Below are 21186 nucleotides of genomic sequence, written 5' to 3' on the forward strand. Positions count from 1 at the left end.
TTTTGGAACCTTTATTTTTATAAACTATCATGCATAAACTTTTATATGGGGCATTAAGACAAACTTCCATGTAATATTAAATAACCGAATATAAAATTTGTGAAAACAATGATCAAAGATAACTTAAAAAGTCTACAGTTAGCCTATATAATAATTTAACTCAGTAGAAAGTGTCCATTTAGACAGCTAAATTAGGTAAACGTTTGTGCGAAAGAGATCTGACGTTGAATGACTCAGGTGACTCATGCCAGGAATGCTCCATTAAATCAGGAAAAATGCTGGGAGAAGGGGCGTGGCCTGTGTTCTTCAAAGCTCCTGTCACTCAAAGGGGCTCCAGATTCCAACTCAGGTGTTACAGAGCAGCACGCGCAGCACGCGCAGCCCCACGAGTCGCGCTCAGAGCAGAACACACACACACACAGCTCACTACACGAGCAGCGCGGCCGGGGACAGAAGTGACTCTGACAGACGCGTATTTGAGGTTACACACCAATGGCGTTGTCGCGCGAGAGTTGTGTCCTATTTCAGCTGAACAGTTTCTGTTTGTTACTGGAGCAGATCACCTCCGCTCAGCGTTTGCGCACCTGGCCAACCCACGCCAATGAAGTCGTGCTCCTACATGCAATCTGAAAGGCTCTGGAGTGGAATCAGGTTCCCGTGCGTATTGTGGATTAAACCCACTCGCGGGGTTTGATACGTGTAATTTGTGGCTTTTCTATTTTTTACTGGATTGATGATTAATATGGAGCTGCCAGGGAGATGCGTGTTGTTCGCAGCGCTCCTGATGAGCGTTCCTCACCCCGTGCGTTCAGGTCAGTGTTTTACGCATGTAAACTATTCACCCAGCAGGTGCGATCAAAACAAGTTGTCTGGTTTTCAGCCGAACAGAGACTACTGCGAACTGATTGATATGGAGAGAAAGAGACTGGGATGATTTGAATATGCAAAACAAAACAAAAAACTTTGCATATGCGTACACAGCCAACATCGAGATGTGGCCGCTGAGTCCAACCAATGTGCAGATTGATTCTGCATTTGTAGATTATATTAAAGCACGTTAAAAGTGCGTTTATTTCTTTCTTTGTACTATAATTGTATTTATATAAAAAAGTGTTTGTTTATATGTTTATCAGTGAGGGAGTTATACAGTGACTGTAAAACGCTTTTTTTTATTAAATATAAATGTGGCCAAAAAATGTAAAGGTCATTTTCGGGCACAGTCTGTCAATCTCGTGCAACCCAAATCGTAATTTTGTTTCACAACACATATAGCTAAACATATCTAAAAGGTTTTAAAACGCCCCCCTCCAAAAAAAATGTGATGGGTAAATCTATAGGCTATAATTTAGTCATAAACAATGCTGTGTAGATTACTTCCAAATGGTAGTCAATTAAATTGTAGTTAGTAACGTGATCTATTGGATCGCACACATTAGGTAATGTATTCTGACTACTTTTTGATTACTTTCGGACTTTTTGATTACTTTCGGATTACTTTTGACCAAATTCATAAGAAAACATTTTCCAATCTTTGTTTTCAGCATCATGAAGTGCATTCAATTTGAACCAACTTAAGTTTTGCAAACTGGAGTTCCTGAGAGACCGGCAGGGGGTTTGTGAAGTGCCGAAAAGCTAATAATTAATTAAATCATAAAAATATCCAATTTAAAGTTGTTTTGGCCTCTCCATTCTGTATTCACCTGACTGGCTGGTGTGTGTAGTTTCATAAAACTGGAAACAATTCCAAATGTAGATAAGATGTAGGATTTTTTAGAAAAGATCATTTACAAGAGAAAAAAGAAGAATTAGAGCGAATCAGTACATTTTGAGTAGTTTACTGCCATTGTGTAAATAATAGTAATGTAATCTATGGCCAAAAAATGTAAAGGTCATTTTCGGGCACAGTCTGTCAATCTCGTGCAACCCAAATCGTAATTTTGTTTCACAACACATATAGCTAAACATATCTAAAAGGTTTTAAAACGCCCCCCTCCAAAAAAAATGTGATGGGTAAATCTATTGGCTATAATTTAGTCATAAACAATGCTGTGTAGATTACTTCCAAATGGTAGTCAATTAAATTGTAGTTAGTAACGTGATCTATTGGATCGCACACATTAGGTAATGTATTCTGACTATTACTTTTGACCAAATTCATAAGAAAACATTTTCCAATCTTTGTTTTCAGCATCATGAAGTGCATTCAATTTGAACCAACTTAAGTTTTGCAAACTGGAGTTCCTGAGAGACCGGCAGGGGGTTTGTGAAGTGCCGAAAAGCTAATAATTAATTAAATCATAAAAATATCAAGTTTAAAGTTTTGGCCTCTCCATTCTGTATTCATCTGACTGGCTGGTGTGTGTAGTTTCATAAAACTGGAAACAATTCCAAATGTATATAAGATGTAGGATTTTTTAGAAAAGATCATTTACAAGAGAAAAAAGAAGAATTAGAGCGAATCAGTACATTTTGAGTAGTTTACTGCCATTGTGTAAATAATAGTCATGTAATCTATAAAAAAAAGTAATCTGATTATTAGCACTCTAAAATGTAATAATAGTACTTAGTGTTTGGAATCTGATTATGTAGCCCAGACTAGTGTAACTGCTCAAAGATAATTACTTGTTGACATACTGCTTAAAACGGTCTTTTCTCAAAACTACAAGTCTTAGACCTTTTTGGCATTCGTTTTTTTCCCTGTAGTGTCCAAATGCTTCTAGTCAGTGTCTGTTGGAATGTGCATTATTTTGCGTTCAGTCAATTTGTTTGTGTATGTGTTGTATTTTAAAAAAGTTTTACTTGTTTATATGTACCAGGATGTGAGAATCGGGTGTGTAATCCACGAATGGGGAACCTGGCAGTTGGGCGTCCTGTACAGACAATTTCCCAGTGTGGCTCGTCCTCTCCAGAACGCTACTGTAGGCCTGTCTACAAAATGAATAGATGTGTGTTGCATTGTGAGGTGTGTGATGCTTCTGTACTGCACCGTGCACACCCACCTGCGTCCATGACAGACTCACCCTTCAAACACCCACCGACGTGGTGGCAGTCCGCTCAGGGTGTTTCCATCGAAACTCTAAAGCTGGATTTGGAGGTGGAATTTTACTTCACCCACCTCATTATCATATTTCGGTCACCACGCCCTGCTGCCATGGCGATCGAGCGCTCGCAGGACTTTGGGCGCACATGGAGCGCTCTGATGCTGTATGCACACAACTGCAGTGAAGTGTTCGACCTGGAGGATGGACAGAGCTGCACTCAGAAATACTCTACAGCAGAGCCTTGCAGCAATGGAGAGGTAAGTGTACAGTATCACACGTTTCAGAGTTTTTTTGCGTGAATAATGAGGTTCTTCTTAAAGGATTAGTTTAGATGAACCAAAAATGAACATTTGCTGAATTTACCTCTCAGGCCATCCAAGATGTAAATGAGTTTGTTTCCTCATCAGAACAGATTTTGAGAAATTTAGCATTACATCACTTGCTCACTAATGGATCCTCTGCAGTGAATGGGTGCCGTCAGAATGAGCGCTTAAAAACATCACAATAATCCACACCACTCCAGTCCATCAATAAACGGTCATGTAATGAAGGTGCTAAACAGATCCAATATTAAGATCTAATGGATCCTCTGCAGTGAATGGGTGCCGTCAGAATGAGCGCTTAAAAACATCACAATAATCCACACAAGTAATCCACACCACTCCAGTCCATCAATAAACGGTCATGTAATGAAGGTGCTAAACAGATCCAATATTAAGACTGTTTTAGACAACATATTTGTTTAGAACTATTTTGGTCTTGATCTGTGCATATTTTTCTCCTGATTCAGATGAGTTTTTTTTGTTTTTACTGGAGAAAACAATATTATGGATAGACCTGGAGATTATGCAGATTTTAGCCAGAAACGGCAGTTCAATGACTTGATGGATTTTTTTCTTACAAGCCTGCAGCCTTTCAGTTAAAAATGTGTCAACTGATTGACTGGAATTGTGTGTGTGTGTTTTTTTTTTTTTTTTGTGTGGACAGTGTTTTTAGTTATGAGCTGTTTGGGCTCTCATTCTGACGGCACCCATTCACTGCAAAGGATCCATTGGTAAGCAAGGGATGTAATGTAAAATTTGTTCAGATGAAGAAATATAATCTTCTACATGTTGGATAACCTGAGGGTGAGTAAATTTTCAATTTTTGGGTGATATAGAAAAAACATTTAAATGTAATTATACAATGAGAGTAATTTTTGACTTTTTCAAAAACAATTTGTTAACCTGACTGCATTACATTACATACATTTTCAGCTTTTATAGTGTTCAATTCCCAGTACTAATAACTAGTACTTATATTTTTTTAAAAATTAAAACAGTAAGGTCATTACTCGGTAAATTACTGTATTGTTGTTGTTGTTTTTTGATATATGCATTTGTGTGTGAGCAGGTCATTTACCGTGCACTGTCACCCTGGGACAAACTGGATCCGTACAGTATTGATGCCCGAGTCCACCTTGGCATCACTAACATACGGATACGTCTGCTTCAGCCGCAGTCCTGCTTCTGTCAACAAAAACTTCTTGATGCCAACGTGTTCATTGCCCACTATGCCATCTATGACCTTATTTTAAAGGGAGGCTGTTTGTGCCATGGACATGCAGACCAGTGTGTGCCTGCTGGTGACCAACAGATTACACACCCTCCTGTTAAACACATGGTAAGTGTATAGTTGTATACAAACCTTTATGACTTTCTTTTTTCCTAAGCAAAATAATTAATTTTTTTTAATACAGCAAAGTCATTGGGATCCAGTGTTGTTTTGGACTAGTGTTATTTTAGTACTTTAATTTCAATTTATTTATAAAGCACAACTAAACACAACTACTGTTGACCAATGTGCTGTACAAAATAAGTAACCATACTTGTATACTATTTTAGTATTTGTTAATATTTGGTATGAACTTATTTTTATATTTTAATTTTAATTTTAAATTGCAATTTGATGTGTATATATTATTTTTAAGTTTATAGTGTTTTTTAAATTTCTAATTAGCTTTAATTTAGTTTAATAATTGTAGAGCTTTAGGCTACGTTTACACTAGTGCATTTTAGTTTTAAAACGCACAAGTTTTGCTACAGTTACGCCTGTCGTTTACACTACTCCGGCGTTTTCGACCCTCAAATGCAGTGAAAACGCCAGTGTAGACGAAGATCTTTTTTTATTTTAAAACGCCGTTTTAAAACGAAAATGCACTAGACAACATTCTCATTCTAATTCTCATTAAAGTTTACATTTTTGTCTGTTATTTATTTTTCTTTATTTCTGCTTTATTCAAATGATCGAAAAATTATTTTTAATTGCACTGGGTCAGCTGGCCAATCAGAGCAGACTGCGCTTGTCGGAAGGAGGGACTTTGTAGAAAACGAAGCGTTTGAGAGAGGCGGGGCATAGAGGACCTACAATAATGTACGGTATTTTAAAAATAATGTTTTTTGAACATTAAAGCATGACAACATATTCTGTTACACCAAATACACAAAATAATGATCTTTAAAAAAGCATCATATGAGCATCATTCATTATATGAGCAAAAACTGTTTCTGCTCTACTGAAGAAGGAAAATCATACAGGTTGAAATGACACGAGGGTGAATAGCCGATGACAGAATTTTCAGAGATTTCATCCCTGTAAAGGAGAACAATGGCAATGTAAAACAAAAACAGCAAACAACTTTGCATTATTTGTGGTTATCAACATTCCCAGAAAACATGTTTCCCGTATGATTACATAAACAGTTCCCCCTTTCCATTTACTGTCTTTCACTTTTTCGTTCTCTTTCCCCTCTCACTCTCACTGTCTTTGTTTCAGATTATATAAGCCATGTGTTTGCTCTATCTCTGCGTAGAGATAAAACTGATAGCAACTGAAGGATAAAAAGACAAAGTCAGGCAGAAAAACAACGGAGGGAGGAATACTGATAAGCAGAGAGACGAAAACGAGGGGCTGCATTGCTCGCCCCTTTTGCTAATTGAGCTGTTGTTGTTTGCATGCTGTGATCAGACAATAACCGCAATTAGTCTCGCTCGCTCAAACACACACACATCAGCCCGTTGCTCTCTTATCAAAGGTTAAACCATTTGATCTAGAAGCCCAGACCAAACACACACCCCGTGCCAATCGACAAGCATGCACACAGAATACACGCTACCCACCCAGACATGCAGACAAACACGGTCGCACTGACATGCTTTGTCCATCCACACTCATAATAGGAACACGTGCTCACACGCAACCCTTGTGTGCCCCTGCAGGAATGTTTTGGTTAGCAGGGAGAGTATGTGCGTCTGAGTGTGTTTCCTCCCATATTATGATGATAAACATGTGAAAGTGTTTCAGATGCCAAGTGAATGGAGCGCTGCCAGTTTGCCCCCCTCCCTCTGAAGCGCTAATTTGTCCTTCTCTTTCTCTCCTGAAGTATTTTAAAAATTCTTCTTTCACTTGTTTGTTTTCATTCCGTATTGGAGAGTGACCGATGATAATTATCTGTGCTTTCATTTGAAGCATCTTCGATGGATGGCTGAGTCTGGGATATTAGTATTAGGTAATCATGGACATTGAGGGCGAGGAGGATGTTTTTATACAGGACTGTTGAGCGAGAGATTGGGCACATAACTCGGAGATGTAGGAGAGAATGATTGACTGTAGCAAATGAAAAGAATTAGGGCTCTTTTCAAATCTCTAATCAGTGGTAGAGCGATAGTAAGATGGATGGCCTTAGCAAGAACGACTACAGATCATAAAAATCCATCAAAATGTTCTCAATTGCACTACCTTTCCAAAGTTTGGGGGAACATTTTGAAGGTAATTATGATGTTATCTTGCTGCATCTCGCAATTGCGAGATATGAAAGCAGAATTGTGATCCATAGATAAGAAAAGTCAGAACTGTGAGGAAAAAGTCACAATTACTTATTATTTAAAAAGAAAAACTGAATTGTGAGCATCGTTACCCCAGTCTTCAGTGTCACATGATCCTTCAGAAATCATTCTAATTTGGTGCTCAAGAAACATTTTTTTTTATGTTGAAAACAGCACTGCTTAATATTTTTGTGGAAACCGTGAGACTTTAATTAATAGAAAGCATTTATTAGAAACAGATTTTTTTTTTAAACATTATAGAAGTCCTTACTGTCATTTTTAATCGTTTTAACCCAAAATTATTAATAAAAAACTACTGACCCCGAACCTTTTGAATGATAAAATTAACAGTAAACTAGTGAATCTAATGATCAATTTAAACAATATGAGGTCCATCAAGGGGGGAAAAAAAAACTAGCCAAGTGTAGGTTCTAGTAAGAAAACAAAAAGGTATTGGGAGTTGGCCAATCCTATTTGGTTTATAGTTTGGCAAAGTATGCGGTATGATAACATATTTGAGACTAGAATGAACACAGTTGATGCTGGAGCATGTTGAAGATCGTCTTAGTAAATCTCTGATTGAAGATTTTTAGCAAGCCTTTGAACTGAGGTCTGCTAAGGTGAAAGTGTAACAATGTGTCATTGTATTGTCAATGGTGTTTTCTGGCCTCTGCCACAGGTGCACGGTAAATGTGTGTGTCGGCATCACACGACTGGGGATCATTGTGAACGGTGTGATCGCCTCTATAACGACCGACCATGGCAACCAGCTAACGGGTTAACTGGAGAAGCTCCCCAGTGTGTTAGTAAGTTTCAGTTCATATGTAAAACCAAGTACTGACGTGGACATAACACTGAAGGGGGAATGTGTGACTGTTTGATACTGGAAAAAGTCAAGCGAACTGACCAGTCTCTATGATATTCTGGTCCTTATACTACTGTTTAAAAGTCTGGGGTCTGCAAGATTTTTGAATTATTTTGAAAGAAATATTTTATGCTCACCAGGGCTGCAATTATTTGATCAAATATACAGTAAAATAGTAATAATGTGAAATGTTATTGCAATTAAAAAAATTTTTTTCCCTGTTATATATTTTAAAATGTAATTTATTCCTGTGATGTCAGCTGAATTTACAGCAGCCATTACTCCAGTCTTCAGTGTCATATGCTGATAATGCTGATTTGCTACTCAAGAAAACTTTCTTTTTATTATCAATGTTGAAAATAATTGTGCTGCTTAATATTTTTGTGGAAATGGTGCCACATTTTTTCAGGCTTATTTGATGAATAGAACGTTCAACAATATCTAAAATAGAATTTTTTGTAACATTATAAGTTTGTAGTTGTGTAGATATGGCTCTGTTCCCTCCTTCAGTGTAATTCTATGGCAGGGTTGCCAGATCTGTTAAAGAGAGTTCTGTGACAAATCATGACGTGACCAAAACCAGCCCATTGCTTAAAGCTGCAATATAACAAAGAGTGAAAAATTTAAGGGGGTCTGAATACTTTCCGTACCCACTGTATATAGTTATTGGAAGCATTCGGAATTTGAGCTGCAGTTGGAATTTTGTTGGTTGGTCAAAAACCTTCAGATTATCATCTGATTTGTCCAGTATTTCAAACTACAGGCCATAGAATAAAAAGTCAGACACAGCAGTTGAAAGTTGCCAAGTTTTGCAGGATAACAGATAAAAAATCTGATGTAATCTGTAATTTGATTATTGTTTGTAATAACCCAGTACTTGTGTATTCATTGTGTAGAGTGTAAGTGTAACGGCCACGCAGAGAGCTGTCACTTTGACAAAACCGTATGGCTACGCTCGGGTCAGCGGAGTGGAGGTGTGTGTGACTGCCTTCACAACACCAGCGGCCGTCAATGCCAACACTGCCACAGCGGCTTCTACAGAGACCCAGAGAGACCCTCGACTGCCCCGGATTCCTGCAGACGTAAGACACAATCATGCATCACTCACAACTGTTGTGTAAACCAGCATTCAAATGCCTGATCAACATGGGCTCATTTATACAATATTCATTTAAACTACAACAAAACAGCTGTCAAAAGTGTGACAAAATTGGATGCAGTGTTCCTTATACTTGGTCATATTTTTTAGTGTGTGTGTGTATTTGTGTCTTGAACTGAGATGAAAGCCATTAATCTCAGATTTTGAAAAGCTGCTTAAAATGGCATGTGGAGTATCTGAGATTTTCCTGCTGTACACTTCCGTTCCTGATCTCCATCTTTCTTCAGCATGTGCGTGAGTTTTTGAGTATCTGTTTACGTGTACAGCTTGGCCTAGATTATGTCAAAATTCAGGAACTCGCCAGATCAGCGAACGTGTCCGATGTTGTAGCACACATTGAGGGGATGTTTGGGATTGAATGTTGTTTCTGCTCGGAATGCTAATGGTTCTTACGGCGAGCTGGGGCATGTAGAGTAACAAGAACAGTGATGGGATCTCAGAGTGTAAACGCGCTTATTGTGTATGTGGAGGCAGACCGATTAATCATCAGATGACACAGGCTCATAATAATTGACTGCGTATGCAAAACATCAGTCTTTGTGTCTTTCTATTCATTGAGAAACTCTTTGCATAGTACAAAACATATTAAATTTGTTCCGAGCCTCAGAAAGGACCACTAATATATTTTGATCTGATGTGTGTGATTTGAGTAACGTTCTTCCTTTCTGAATTGCAGCTTGCGTGTGTAACCGTGCTGGTTCCACATATTGTAACCCTGATAATGGAGACTGCGTCTGTAAGCCGGGGGTGGCTGGACCACACTGTGACCAGTGCATGCTGGGATACTGGGGTTTCGATGAATATGGTTGCAAGCCCTGCCAGTGTGCTGGTGATTGTGACCCTTACACAGGAGACTGTATGATTAGGTGATTATGAACCTTTTTGCTGGTTGTTTAATATTTTTATAGGGCATGTTTTTAATGTCATTTTCATCTTATGCATGAGACTACAAGGAATTTGACAAAATCAGTGTTTTTATTTAAAGATACATTATTTGTAACTAAAATAAAGTTGAAATAAAATGTACAAAAATTAATATTAGATGAAAAATTTAAATTAGAAATGTTGCCTTAGCAACTAACGGAAGTTAAAGTTGATGTACATAAAATGACTAAAACTGAAATAAAAATAAATTATAGCTACATAGACATATAACTAATAAATTAATAAAAATGACCAGAATTACTGAAAAGGAAATTAAAATGAAAACTGAAAGTATAAAAATAAAAACAAATAAAAAATATTAATAAATACCACACTGGTATCAAATATTAAATTAAGTGATAAGATAACATTTCACCAGCTGATCTCTGATTTTTAGTGAATTTATGATGGCAGTTCACCTCAACTTCAACCATAGGTGTAGTTCATCACATTCAAATGATCCAGTAAGACAGAGCAAGACAAGTTTCCAAATGCTGTTTGTCTTCATTTTAAATATTAGTTTATGTTTTAGCATTCAACACATGCCAAACGTCTTTGACACTTCTTGCTCAGAAAGTGTGCTTGTGCTTGCTTTATTTAAAATAAAGCCGATTTTATATGGAAATAAAATGTTTGATCACTTTCATTTCTTTTACAGCTAAAATTATAATGTACATTATTTATAGATACATAATCATGCGTGCTCTATGTATGTTTGTTGTCTAGGTCTCTAGAATCCGATCACAACAGCACGGCAGAAAATCATCTGTTTCGAACAGAAGAGCTTTTCTCCGCCCTTAGTCATCCAGGTATTAAATGAAAATCTTGGAGCTGATAACAGCGCTGTCTTGTTCCAATAAAAATTTTATTGTCTCGTCTGGGATAAAGGCATGTGCTGTTGAAATGTCATTTCTGTTTTTAGGTTGTCATAGCAACAGAAAGAAACTGACAGCCAATATTTTAATTGGTGGGTATTTCTTTTCTTGACAGACAAATGTGTATGCAAACAGCAAGCACTTGGAAACAGCAAAATATTCTGCAGTGTAAAATATGTTTATGGTAAGTAGCATGTAAAACTCACTTCACCTCGATGTTCTGTTGAGTTGATGTAATTAATGTGCGTTTTCTTGTGGGATTACAGCAGTGAAGGTGAGAGTGTTGGCTGCTCATGATAAGGGCTCTCACGCAGAGGTGGATGTTAAGGTTCTTAAGGTGTTGTGGGATAACTCGCGCCTCAGGCTCTCTCATGGAAATCGGATTCTTTATCCCGAGTCTTGGACCACACGAGGCTGCACATGCCCTGTACTTTTCCCAGGTTAGCAGACATGCACACGTTCATGATTTGTTATGATATGAAATATGCAAGCCCGTATGGAATCTACACATTGTTTTCCCACATTATCGGTGTTAATTGCGGGAAACAATCTGTTTCCCTGCTGAATTCTGTGCAGTGGATTTAAATACGATCAGATGTGTTAAATGGACCTCGGAGAACCTTGTTTAGATGAAGGTATTATCAAATTAAATGCAATGCAAATGAAGGGTGAATTCTGTGGATATCTCCTGTGTTTTCTGCTGAATTCTGAATTCTTCATGGAAGCATAGTTACTTGTTATAATGATATATCGGAAACATTCTGATAACTTTCTTTTATTTTTATTTTTTTTCTGTTTTGCCAGTGTAGACAGACTGGAAGCAAAGTTTACATTAATTTCACTCTTATGCTCATTTATTAAAATAGAAAATGTACTTTGCAAAGATCTAGGAGAGAATCATATACTGTATATTGATTTTATATTGAGAATATATGTATGTATGTGTATATGTATAAGTGTGTGTATATATATATATATATATATATATATGTGTGTGTATACAGGTGCATCTCAATAAATTAGAATGTCATGGAAAAGTTCATTTATTTCAGTAATTCAACTCAAATTGTGAAACTTGTGTATTAAATAAATTCAATGCACACAGACTGAAGTAGTTTAAGTCTTTGGTTCTTTTAATTGTGATGATTTTGGCTCACATTTAACAAAAACCCACCAATTCACCGTCTCAACAAATTAGAATACTTCATAAGACCAATAAAAAAAACATTTTTAGTGAATTGTTGGCCTTCTGGAAAGTATGTTCATTTACTGTACATGTACTCAATACTTGGTAGGGGCTCCTTTTGCTTTAATTACTGCCTCAATTCAGCGTGGCATGGAGGTGATCAGTTTGTGGCACTGCTGAGGTGGTATGGAAGCCCAGGTTTCTTTGACAGTGGCCTTCAGCTCATCTGCATTTTTTGGTCTCTTGTTTCTCATTTTCCTCTTGACAATACCCCATAGATTCTCTATGGGGTTCAGGTCTGGTGAGTTTGCTGGCCAGTCAAGCACACCAACACCATGGTCATTTAACACTTTTGGCAGTGTGGGCAGGTGCCAAATCCTGCTGGTGAGTTGAATTACTGAAATAAATGAACTTTTCCACGACATTCTAATTTATTGAGATGCACCTGTATATGTATACGTGTATGTATATGTGTGTATGTATGTATGTGTGTGTGTATTATTGTTTTTTATATATATATATATATATATATATATATATATATATATATATATATATACACACACTGTATCTGAGAATCAGAATTCTCCATTTTCATAATGGTGCTACTAAATGCATTTATTTTACTTTGTCTCTGTGATTTTTAGTTAGGTTGTCCTAATCAGTCTTGTTGTTGTTAACTAAAGCTAAAAACTATTTTAACTTCTCTGATAAATAAAATAAAGCTGAAATAAATTATAAAATATTACATGGAAAAACTTACAAAGGTTAAACCTTGACAACTAAAACGGGAAGAAATTAATAAATTAAGTAAGGTAATTGATTATCGATAATTAATTATCGAGAGAGAGAAAGAGAGATGACAGTTGTGTGTATGTGTGTGTGTTAACTGCATCTGCGTGTCTCTCTACAAACAATGAAGATGTGTTTAGTTACTACAAAAACAGCGATTTTACACCGTATTGCTGAGGAATATAATGTAGCGATCTAGTATCTAGGCTATTTTATTAATAGAAGTCGCGGGGAAGCGTTGACATGTTTGTCAAAGACCCAGTGGAATTGACCCTCCCCCCTTTCTCTCTCTCTCTCTCTCTGTCTGTGTGTGTGTGTGTGTGTGTGTGTGTGGGTTTGTTTGCATCAATTCAAGCAGTGCATTAAAATAGAATGGGGATTAAACTGACTTGGAATTACCTGTGCATTAAACGGTTTTACTGCATACCTGCCAGCCAATCAGAATAGAGTATTCAGACAGACCATGGTATAAAACAAAATACAAAATATTAAAAACTTAATAAAAATGACAAACATAAAATTCATCTAAAACTAGACTAAAATGTAAAAAAAAAACAAAATTGTTTACAAAAATATAAACTAATTCTTAATAAATACTTCAAGAGTCCATAAATAATACTAAACACTGTGGCCTATCTTTGTTGATAATTGTTTAGTGAAATCAGGCTAATTTGATCATTTTCTTTACTGATGAGACTGTTTTTCTCTTGCTGTAGGGTTGGAATATCTTGTAGTTGGACATGAGGATGTGAAAAGAGGGCGTCCTATGGTTAACATGAAGAGTATAGTGAAGCCATGGAGACCCAGCTTGAGCCGAAAAGTTCATCAGCTTCTGAAAACCAAATGTAGCTGAGAGACACAGAGAGACATTGAATATGTATCTTCCGTGGCACACGTTAACTTCGCCTTTATTTGATTATGATCATTCTTCATGCTCTGAATCATACTAATGCTTTAAAACAGCGGTTCTCAACCTTTTTGACTCCAAGACCCTCCTATCAATTTGATATGCACCTCTGGTACTTCTGTTAATAATAAATGAACTTGAATGAACTTAATGACAGTTCAGTTTTGTAAATGGGGTTGTGTCTTTGTGTTTTATTTTGGATTATGTGAATATAATTACATTGATATAATTTTAAGATTTGGTTGAGAGCCACTGCTTTAAAAGCAGCTGTGTGGATGTATTTGCTAGCTGTCAGATGAATACTAGGACTGTACAGAATGTATAATATATATATGTATATATAAAATAATATATGTAGTTTTTTATATCATAACTAAACATGTAAATAGCATGCATTTTGTACACATGAAAATACAATGCTCAAATGCAATATAACTTTCCTATGGTTATGTCACAGTTTTAAGTTTGTGGCCTTAATATGTACATTTTTTGCTACCAACCAAGACCACAAGGTGTCAGCCTATGATCATATTAATGATTATGTACAAATATATTCACAAGAACACGTATTCAGATGTGAAACGTGCTGATTTATTGCTGAAACAAATAAGACTCAGGCTAGCTTAAAAAACAGCACACAATGTCAAAAATCTAGACTTTTTCACATTGTTGCTTAAAAACCACAATGAAAACTTCTCACTATTTATTAATTTACCACATTATTTTCATTACATCTTAAAACATTACATATTAAAACAAGATAGCCTATAATCTCTCTCTTAATATAAAATACAAAACTATAAAACTTTTACATGAATAATTCGAAACCAGGGATTGCTCAAGATCAGGCAAGCCCGCGTGATGGGCGGAGCTAACGCTGGTCCATGAGGCCCCGCCCCCGCCTGCATCCGCACCGCTTGTCAGACGCGCAGATTGGCGTGCCGCGATGTCGCTTTCCGCAATGAGGACGTTGATGGAATTACAATCAAACTAAAACATGTCTGAAGTAAGAAAATTCACTAAAAGGTTGAGCAAACCTGGAACGGCTGCGGAGCTCAGACAAAGTGTGTCGGAGGCGGTGAGGACGTCCATTGCTGTGGTTAGTAACTCAAGAGCGTCCCGTCTCTCGCTTTGGGCAGTGCGTCTGTACGTTAGGCTGTGTCTCAACATGTAGTGAGCTACCTACCTAGGCGGCGTTTTTTGATATCCCAGGAACGTGCATTCTGTCTAAGTAGTCAGCTCACTAGATTTTGAGACAGTCTTAGTTTATTATCAGACCTCGTATATGTATATAAGCTGTTAGGTCTTGCTTGTAGTCATTTTTGTTTCTTGCAAACGTTGTAATTATTATTGAAACACGTGCCAGATTGCTGAGGGATAACATCTCGTGCCTTCCGGGCAGTCACACCAGCACAGCTTCAACATCTGGCTTACACATCACATAGACAGCAGTTGAAACCTTCTGCATATAAACACTGACATATGCATTGATTTAAATACAAAAAAAGAAAGATTTTGTTCTGTGGCTCCTACTGGAACCACATGGAGCATCCTTTTGCCTTTGTGTAAGGAGTCATGTGCATGTGCTCATGCACCAGTCTAAGAGCAGAGCCTATCCTTTCTTTCTGCCTTTATTAAACCATTGAGAAATTATCCGAGGAGGAGAACAGAAATGTGATGTTAATGTTTTAGGGAGGATATCATTTCTCAGCACTACTGATGGCTCTAATGAATGCTTAGTGCTGAGAAATGATATTTTTAACCAGACATATGTCATGAGCCTGAGATTTTCTATAAGTGTAATGAATATAGGTCTATAATGGCCTATGATTGTCAGTTTGATTGTGGTTTCCAGGGAGACAGACAATAAATGGCACACTATGGAGACTGCAGATCCGTTGTGTTTCTCTTGAGAATACCCTTAGGCTGCTCAGCTATGCTTCCTGTGCCTCTGTATGTGCTGAATAAAGTATTTGTCTCATCTTTCCTCTTTTTTTCTTTTGCACTTTGTGCAATTGCAGAAATTTGGCCAAAATGAAGGTATGAGTGACCTTTTTTGTTATTATTGGTGCTCATTGTCTTACTTAAAGACCCAGTGGAATTTATTAACGAGAGCTGCGCGCTTACTTTTTAAAAAGTTTTGGTGGCATGTATTGAAGGCTGCATCCCTTATTTTTGTAAATAGCAGCCTAGTTGGTTTCAAGTGGTACTGGGGGAGGGGCATTCTCATTCAAGAGAGCATTTGATTGGACCAAAATGTGTGTAGTGCAGGATGAGTCATCAACATTTTGTGCTCTGTTTCGCCAAAAGAATATGACTGTTTATTTTAAATGTGTATATTATCTAAAAGTGTACACTTGCATATTGCACTAGTGACATTTTTTCAAGGCATTTTGTAAGTTTGTATTCTCCTGGTTGCCTCGATAGCAAGCCAATAGGGTTTGTCTTTTGCACTTTTGGATAAGTGCAGAAAATAAGCCAAAGTTTATGATTCTAACACATTTTGTTCATCATGATAAACTTCTCAAATGAACACGATTGCTATGAATATTAATGTCTAAATACAGAAGTAACAGGCTAGGCCTACTTCTAACAGGAGGTTTTGGTGGCATATTTCGAAGGCCTCATCCCTTATTTTTTCAAATAGCCAATAAGTTTGTAGTCATGTGTCAGCTATGAATATAAATTGTTACTTGGTTTCTGGTGGTAAAAGTGGGAGGGACATTCTCATTCAAGAGAGCATTTGATTGGACAGAAATCTGCGTAGTGCAGGATGAGTCATCAAGGTTTTTTGCTGTTTTTTTCCCCAAAAGAATATGTACATTTTAAATGTGCATATTATCTAAAAGTGAATTTTATTAATGTTTTTGAGTACGTAGCATATAGAGTGATGCAAGTATGATGTCTTTTGTTAACGCAAAAGTTTGCATTTCCCTGGTTCCCGTGACAAAAATGATTGTCTATTGATATCCTATTGACTGTTGGATAATTGCAGAAAATGAGCTCTGTGACAAACAAAAGTTTATGACTGGTGCACGTTCTGTTCATCATGATAATCTTCACAGATGAACACATCTATTATTCATTTTGAAGCCTATAACAATCGCCATAGAAGTAAAAAGCTAAAGGTAGGCTATAAACTGACTACACCATGTTTGCATGACTTCTTCACCATCACCAGTAAGCTTCAGACAAATCTTTTATATTTAAAAAAAAAATCTATTTTATATATTTATTTAAAATGTTAGAACGTGTGAATTAGAATAGTTTTCAAGAGCACAATTATAAACACGAGGCTGCAAAATTGGACCAGTAAGTACATGAATTTTCCCATTCTGTGTGATGATGTTTAAAGGGATAGTTCACTCAAAAATTTCATTAATCGTCTTCCGCCATTTTGGAGAGTGCCCCAGAATGTAATCAACGTAATGAGCGTTGTTAACGTTCAGCATGCGCGCGCATCTCAGATTTCATCAAAAATATCTTAATTTGTGTTCCAAAGATGAACGAAGGTCTTACGGGTTTGAAACGACATGAGGGCGAGTAATTAATGACAGAATTTTCTAGGGCTGTCGCGATTTGTTGATTTTATTAGACTATTCAATTTTTTAAAATCCTCGACTTAATTTTGCTTGTGTCAACTAAACCGGCAAAATAATTAAATTTTAATAATCAAAAGCATCTCCGATTAATTTTTTATTTTCTTTTTTCAGAAATACTGCCCATTTACATTTTTCTCCTAAATAAATTCTGGTAAATAACATTTCTGGTAAATACTCCTTTAAAAAGTGTTTTTTGATTATAATTTTATTATTGGTAGACTAGAACACGTGGATATGTTGTCATTCTTACACTATAATACTGAACTTTGATTTCAGTGATTTGGACTGAGATGGACACTTGCTTCTTGCACTCTATGTTGCACTTTACTTTTGCTTTAAAAAAAGGATTTCATAGAAATTTGGATTTCATTTGGTTTAATAAAATATAGTTTAATGAAATATTCTTAAGTAAAATTGTTGATTGTTTTTGTTGGAAATTAATTGTTTAGATTAATCGATAAATTAGTCGATAGATTAATCGAAATAAAAATAGTCGTTAGTGGCAGCCCTAGAATTTTCATTTTTGGGTGAACTAACCCTTTAATGTCCCTGACAACCTCTCTAATCATTTAGTCACTGTTTAGCAACCACCTTTTTCAAGACACGTAAAAAATCAGTGGGGTATTATCAATGTATTTTTATTTTGTAGAATAAAACGTGAAAATATGTTGTTGAGCTTGTGTTAACCACAGACCTTACTTTAGGCATTTAACCAAAAGCCCATTCAAATAACCCATTGACTCATTTCTGGTCTTTAGAGCTCATTACGGTGGCACCCTATAGATGGCCATTAAACTCTTTAAAGCGAAAACTGACCCCATTTACTTTATGCATCTTTATTGGAAGGGACCCTTCGGTGAATTTTATTTAAAATGAAAAAAATGTCTTTGTCTTTATAATCTAAACATATTGTCTTAACTTGTTCTTCCTTTTCCGTTTTGACACTGTGCTAATGTTGCTAATGCTAACTAAAAATAACTGCTTGGGCACCATTTTAGCAAATAGCAATTCATATTGACTTTAAATATGGGACAGTCATGGTCGAATTTTACAATGTGTATTACTGAGTCACAATAATTTACGCTGTGTGTTTTTACACAGGACTCACTGGATATAAATATTTCAAGATGCTTTCAAATGGTGGGCCTCAAATGCTCACAGATCTACAGAGCATGTGGTCCTCCACGAGATTTACAAGACAAGATAAGCTGTTCAAAAGCCTTGTAATGACACAAAAAAGAGATCAGATGTGTGTTTGCATAACTTCAGACGGAGACCGTGGTCGTTCAGTTCAGATGTTGGCGTATGTGTTTACACGCAGTGGCCTAATGCACATCAGCTGAGGAGCTTTTTCTGTATGTTTCGCCAAAGACTCACATCTGGGAAGTACATTAACCACCCTGGAGACGTGCTCCAGTCGCAGTTTCTGTACAGCTTTAAGTCGCCCACTTTGTCGTCCTTCACATTTTCATGTTGCGTTCTTGCATACGGAAATAACATGACTGAAACGTGTGTGTGGCGCCAACGCCCATTGGCTTGTGAACGGGCAGTAAACTGGCTCATGTTTCCCTTTACCTCAGTCTGTGGTTTGTTGGCCTGTGATTCTTCTTCTTTTACAGTTCCTCTCTGTCCTCAACAGAATTGCTCTTTTTTAAATGATCTGAGGCCTTGTGGTGGTTTTCACAAGGGTTGGGTTATTTTTGACTATAGGAAACTGGTCCTACCACGGTATCGTAGCTTAATCTTGGCCCTGAGATTTTAACCCCTGTCTTGCAGCGATTAAGGACAGGACTTGGATTGGGGAAGTTGGAGTAATTTGGTTTGAAAGGGCAGTTGACAGAGAGTACAGCCACAAGCCAGCAGAACTGAGCTGAAACACAGGCTCTGTTGCAGTGGGAGCTGGACTGGCTGTGGTTTTCTTGCCTCTATGTTGTATGTCACATGACAGGAAGTTGCTGCTGAAACACTTGCATTGGTTGTCAGCTCATACGTGTGTGCTTGAGAAACACAGGAAGCATTTATGTATAGAGATGGTATTGATGTATGACTGTTTTTGTCTGGGTATATTTAGGCCGTTATTTCCCCCTCTTAAAGGGGTCATATGATGCGATTTGAAATTTTCCTTTCTCTTTGGAGTGTTACAAGCTCTTAGTGCATAAAGAAGATCTGTAAAGTTGCAAAGACTAAAGTCTCAAATCCAAAGAGATATTCTTTAAGAGTCAACCACGCCTACCTAAAACGGCTCCTTCTAACACGCCCCCACATGTCTACGTCACGATTTGGGACGATATCGCTTCGTCATGCCTGGAGCTGATCCGTGCTGGTCGCTGAAGAAATACATCAACTTTGCGCTGTGGATCGCCGGAACGACTTTCACCGTGGACGAAGCGGAGTCCAGCCCCGGGTCGTCACATGTGGTTGCCGCAAGCCCGCCCGCCACCGCTCACTCTAACCCCCGGCCTCTGCTCACTCTAGGCCGCCGTGTGTGACGCTGTGTTTCGTTGTGAAAGCGAAACTACTTTGTTTGGCCTTCCAAAAGAGGACACGGCTAGAAATCAGTGATAAAGTTGTATTTACAACACTGTTCCAGAACACTTTAACCCAAATATTCAGATGTGTGCAGCACATTTTATGGAGGACTGTTTACTGATCCTGGTAGAGTAGACTACAATGCCGGCTGTTCTGACTTACAGACTGTTAGTACGTTTTTTATATTTAAAGAATTTGCCACTGATGATTTAAACGCAAGTTTTGAGCAGTGTAGAGTAGGGCTTGTTGTTTGTCATTTCTCCGATCACAAATGCAGACATGGTTTTATGTTTATGCTGCGCTAAGCATTATAATCAGTAATTATGTCCCCACTGGATGCAACGAATGCCTCGTTTATAATGGGTTTTAATGTTTTTGTCTCATCGCTCCGGCCGGGACAAGGCATCACAAAGTTTATGATTCTAAACATTTCCATCCCACGCTTGAGGTATTCGGCCAATCACAACGCACTGGATAGCTGGCCAATCAGAGCACACCTCGCTTTTCAGAACGATGAGCTTTGTAAAAATCTACGTGTTTCAGAAAGTTGGGGCATAGAGGAGAAACAATAATGTACAGTATATGGAAAATAATGTGTTTTTTTAACCTTAAACCGCATAAACATATTTCATTACACCAAATACACAAAATAATGTTCTTTTTAGCAGCATCATATGACCCCTTTAAGCAAAATATACTGTATAATAAAAGCAAAATATAAAGTGCAAATTGAATTGGGATCAGTAACATTTTTTTGAAAGAAATTACTTCTATTCAGCAAGAATGTATTGACTTAAAGTGACAGTCACATTGTTACAAAAGATTTCCATTTCAAATAAAACTGTTTTCAACATATAATAATTAGGGATGCTCCGATCCGCCTTTTTTGCCTCCGATACCGATTCCGATACCTAAGGTTCAGTATTGGCCGATACCGATTCCGATCCGATACCAGTGAAGTTCTTTTTCCCTCATTTAAATAAATGTAGAATTTATATATCTCTGTGTGGAACTGATACTCATTCTTTCACAATCTACTAGATACAGACTACTTCATTATAAAGAAAAATAAAACAAACAAATATGAAAAAATATAGGCCTTATAATCTATGACAAAAATGTATCATAAACTAGGTTAGTGGATAATTCGACAGCAAAAGTTATTCTAGAAAAATCAGTGCACAATAATTTTAGAAATCCAAACATTTTGTGAAAAAACTATATTTTGTGGGGAACAAATAAAAGTGTTGCACTAAATATGGTAAAATGTTACACATTGCTATTTGTATTATTATAAAATCCATTCATTAAAAACATTCATGAATGTATTTATATATAAGTATATACTATAAAATTAAAATGCATTTATTTTAAATGTATAGCATATTTTTTAATAAGGCAACAACATATGATAGATACGATAGGACAAAACAAATACAGTGC

General features: G+C 36.9%; 2 protein-coding genes across 2 annotated transcripts in view; both read left to right on the plus strand.

Annotated features, from left to right (window-relative positions):
* The first annotated feature begins 325 nt into the window (after positions 1–325).
* Positions 326–14324, plus strand: LOC107548811 (netrin-4-like). Its single transcript, XM_016229633.1, has 10 exons — positions 326–812; positions 2817–3298; positions 4434–4703; positions 7584–7710; positions 8666–8851; positions 9605–9794; positions 10579–10661; positions 10843–10911; positions 10994–11167; positions 13422–14324. Exons 1-10 carry the CDS (start codon positions 734–736, stop codon positions 13556–13558), a joined length of 1797 nt encoding a protein of 598 aa, XP_016085119.1. The 5' UTR covers positions 326–733; the 3' UTR covers positions 13559–14324.
* A 196-nt stretch (positions 14325–14520) lies between these two features.
* The window catches only part of LOC107548778 (dedicator of cytokinesis protein 11-like), an 86165-nt gene continuing 79499 nt past the window's right edge, over positions 14521–21186 (plus strand). The window contains exon 1 of the mRNA XM_016229585.1: positions 14521–14711. Coding sequence (XP_016085071.1) covers positions 14610–14711 — 102 coding nt within the window. The 5' untranslated portion in view covers positions 14521–14609. The remainder of the gene's footprint in view (positions 14712–21186) is intronic.

This window comes from Sinocyclocheilus grahami, unplaced genomic scaffold (genome assembly GCF_001515645.1).
Source record: "Sinocyclocheilus grahami isolate Dianchi unplaced genomic scaffold, SAMN03320097.WGS_v1.1 scaffold355.1, whole genome shotgun sequence".
NCBI classification, from domain to species: domain Eukaryota; kingdom Metazoa; phylum Chordata; class Actinopteri; order Cypriniformes; family Cyprinidae; genus Sinocyclocheilus; species Sinocyclocheilus grahami.

Coding starts and splice junctions, on each gene's coding strand:
- LOC107548811 (XM_016229633.1), top strand. CDS start 734: ATGATTAATATGGAGCTGCCAGGGAGATGCGTGTTGTTCGCAGCGCTC. Junction 3,299..4,433: donor AGCCTTGCAGCAATGGAGAG/GTAAGTGTACAG, acceptor GTGTGTGAGCAG/GTCATTTACCGTGCACTGTC. Junction 7,711..8,665: donor AGAAGCTCCCCAGTGTGTTA/GTAAGTTTCAGT, acceptor TTCATTGTGTAG/AGTGTAAGTGTAACGGCCAC.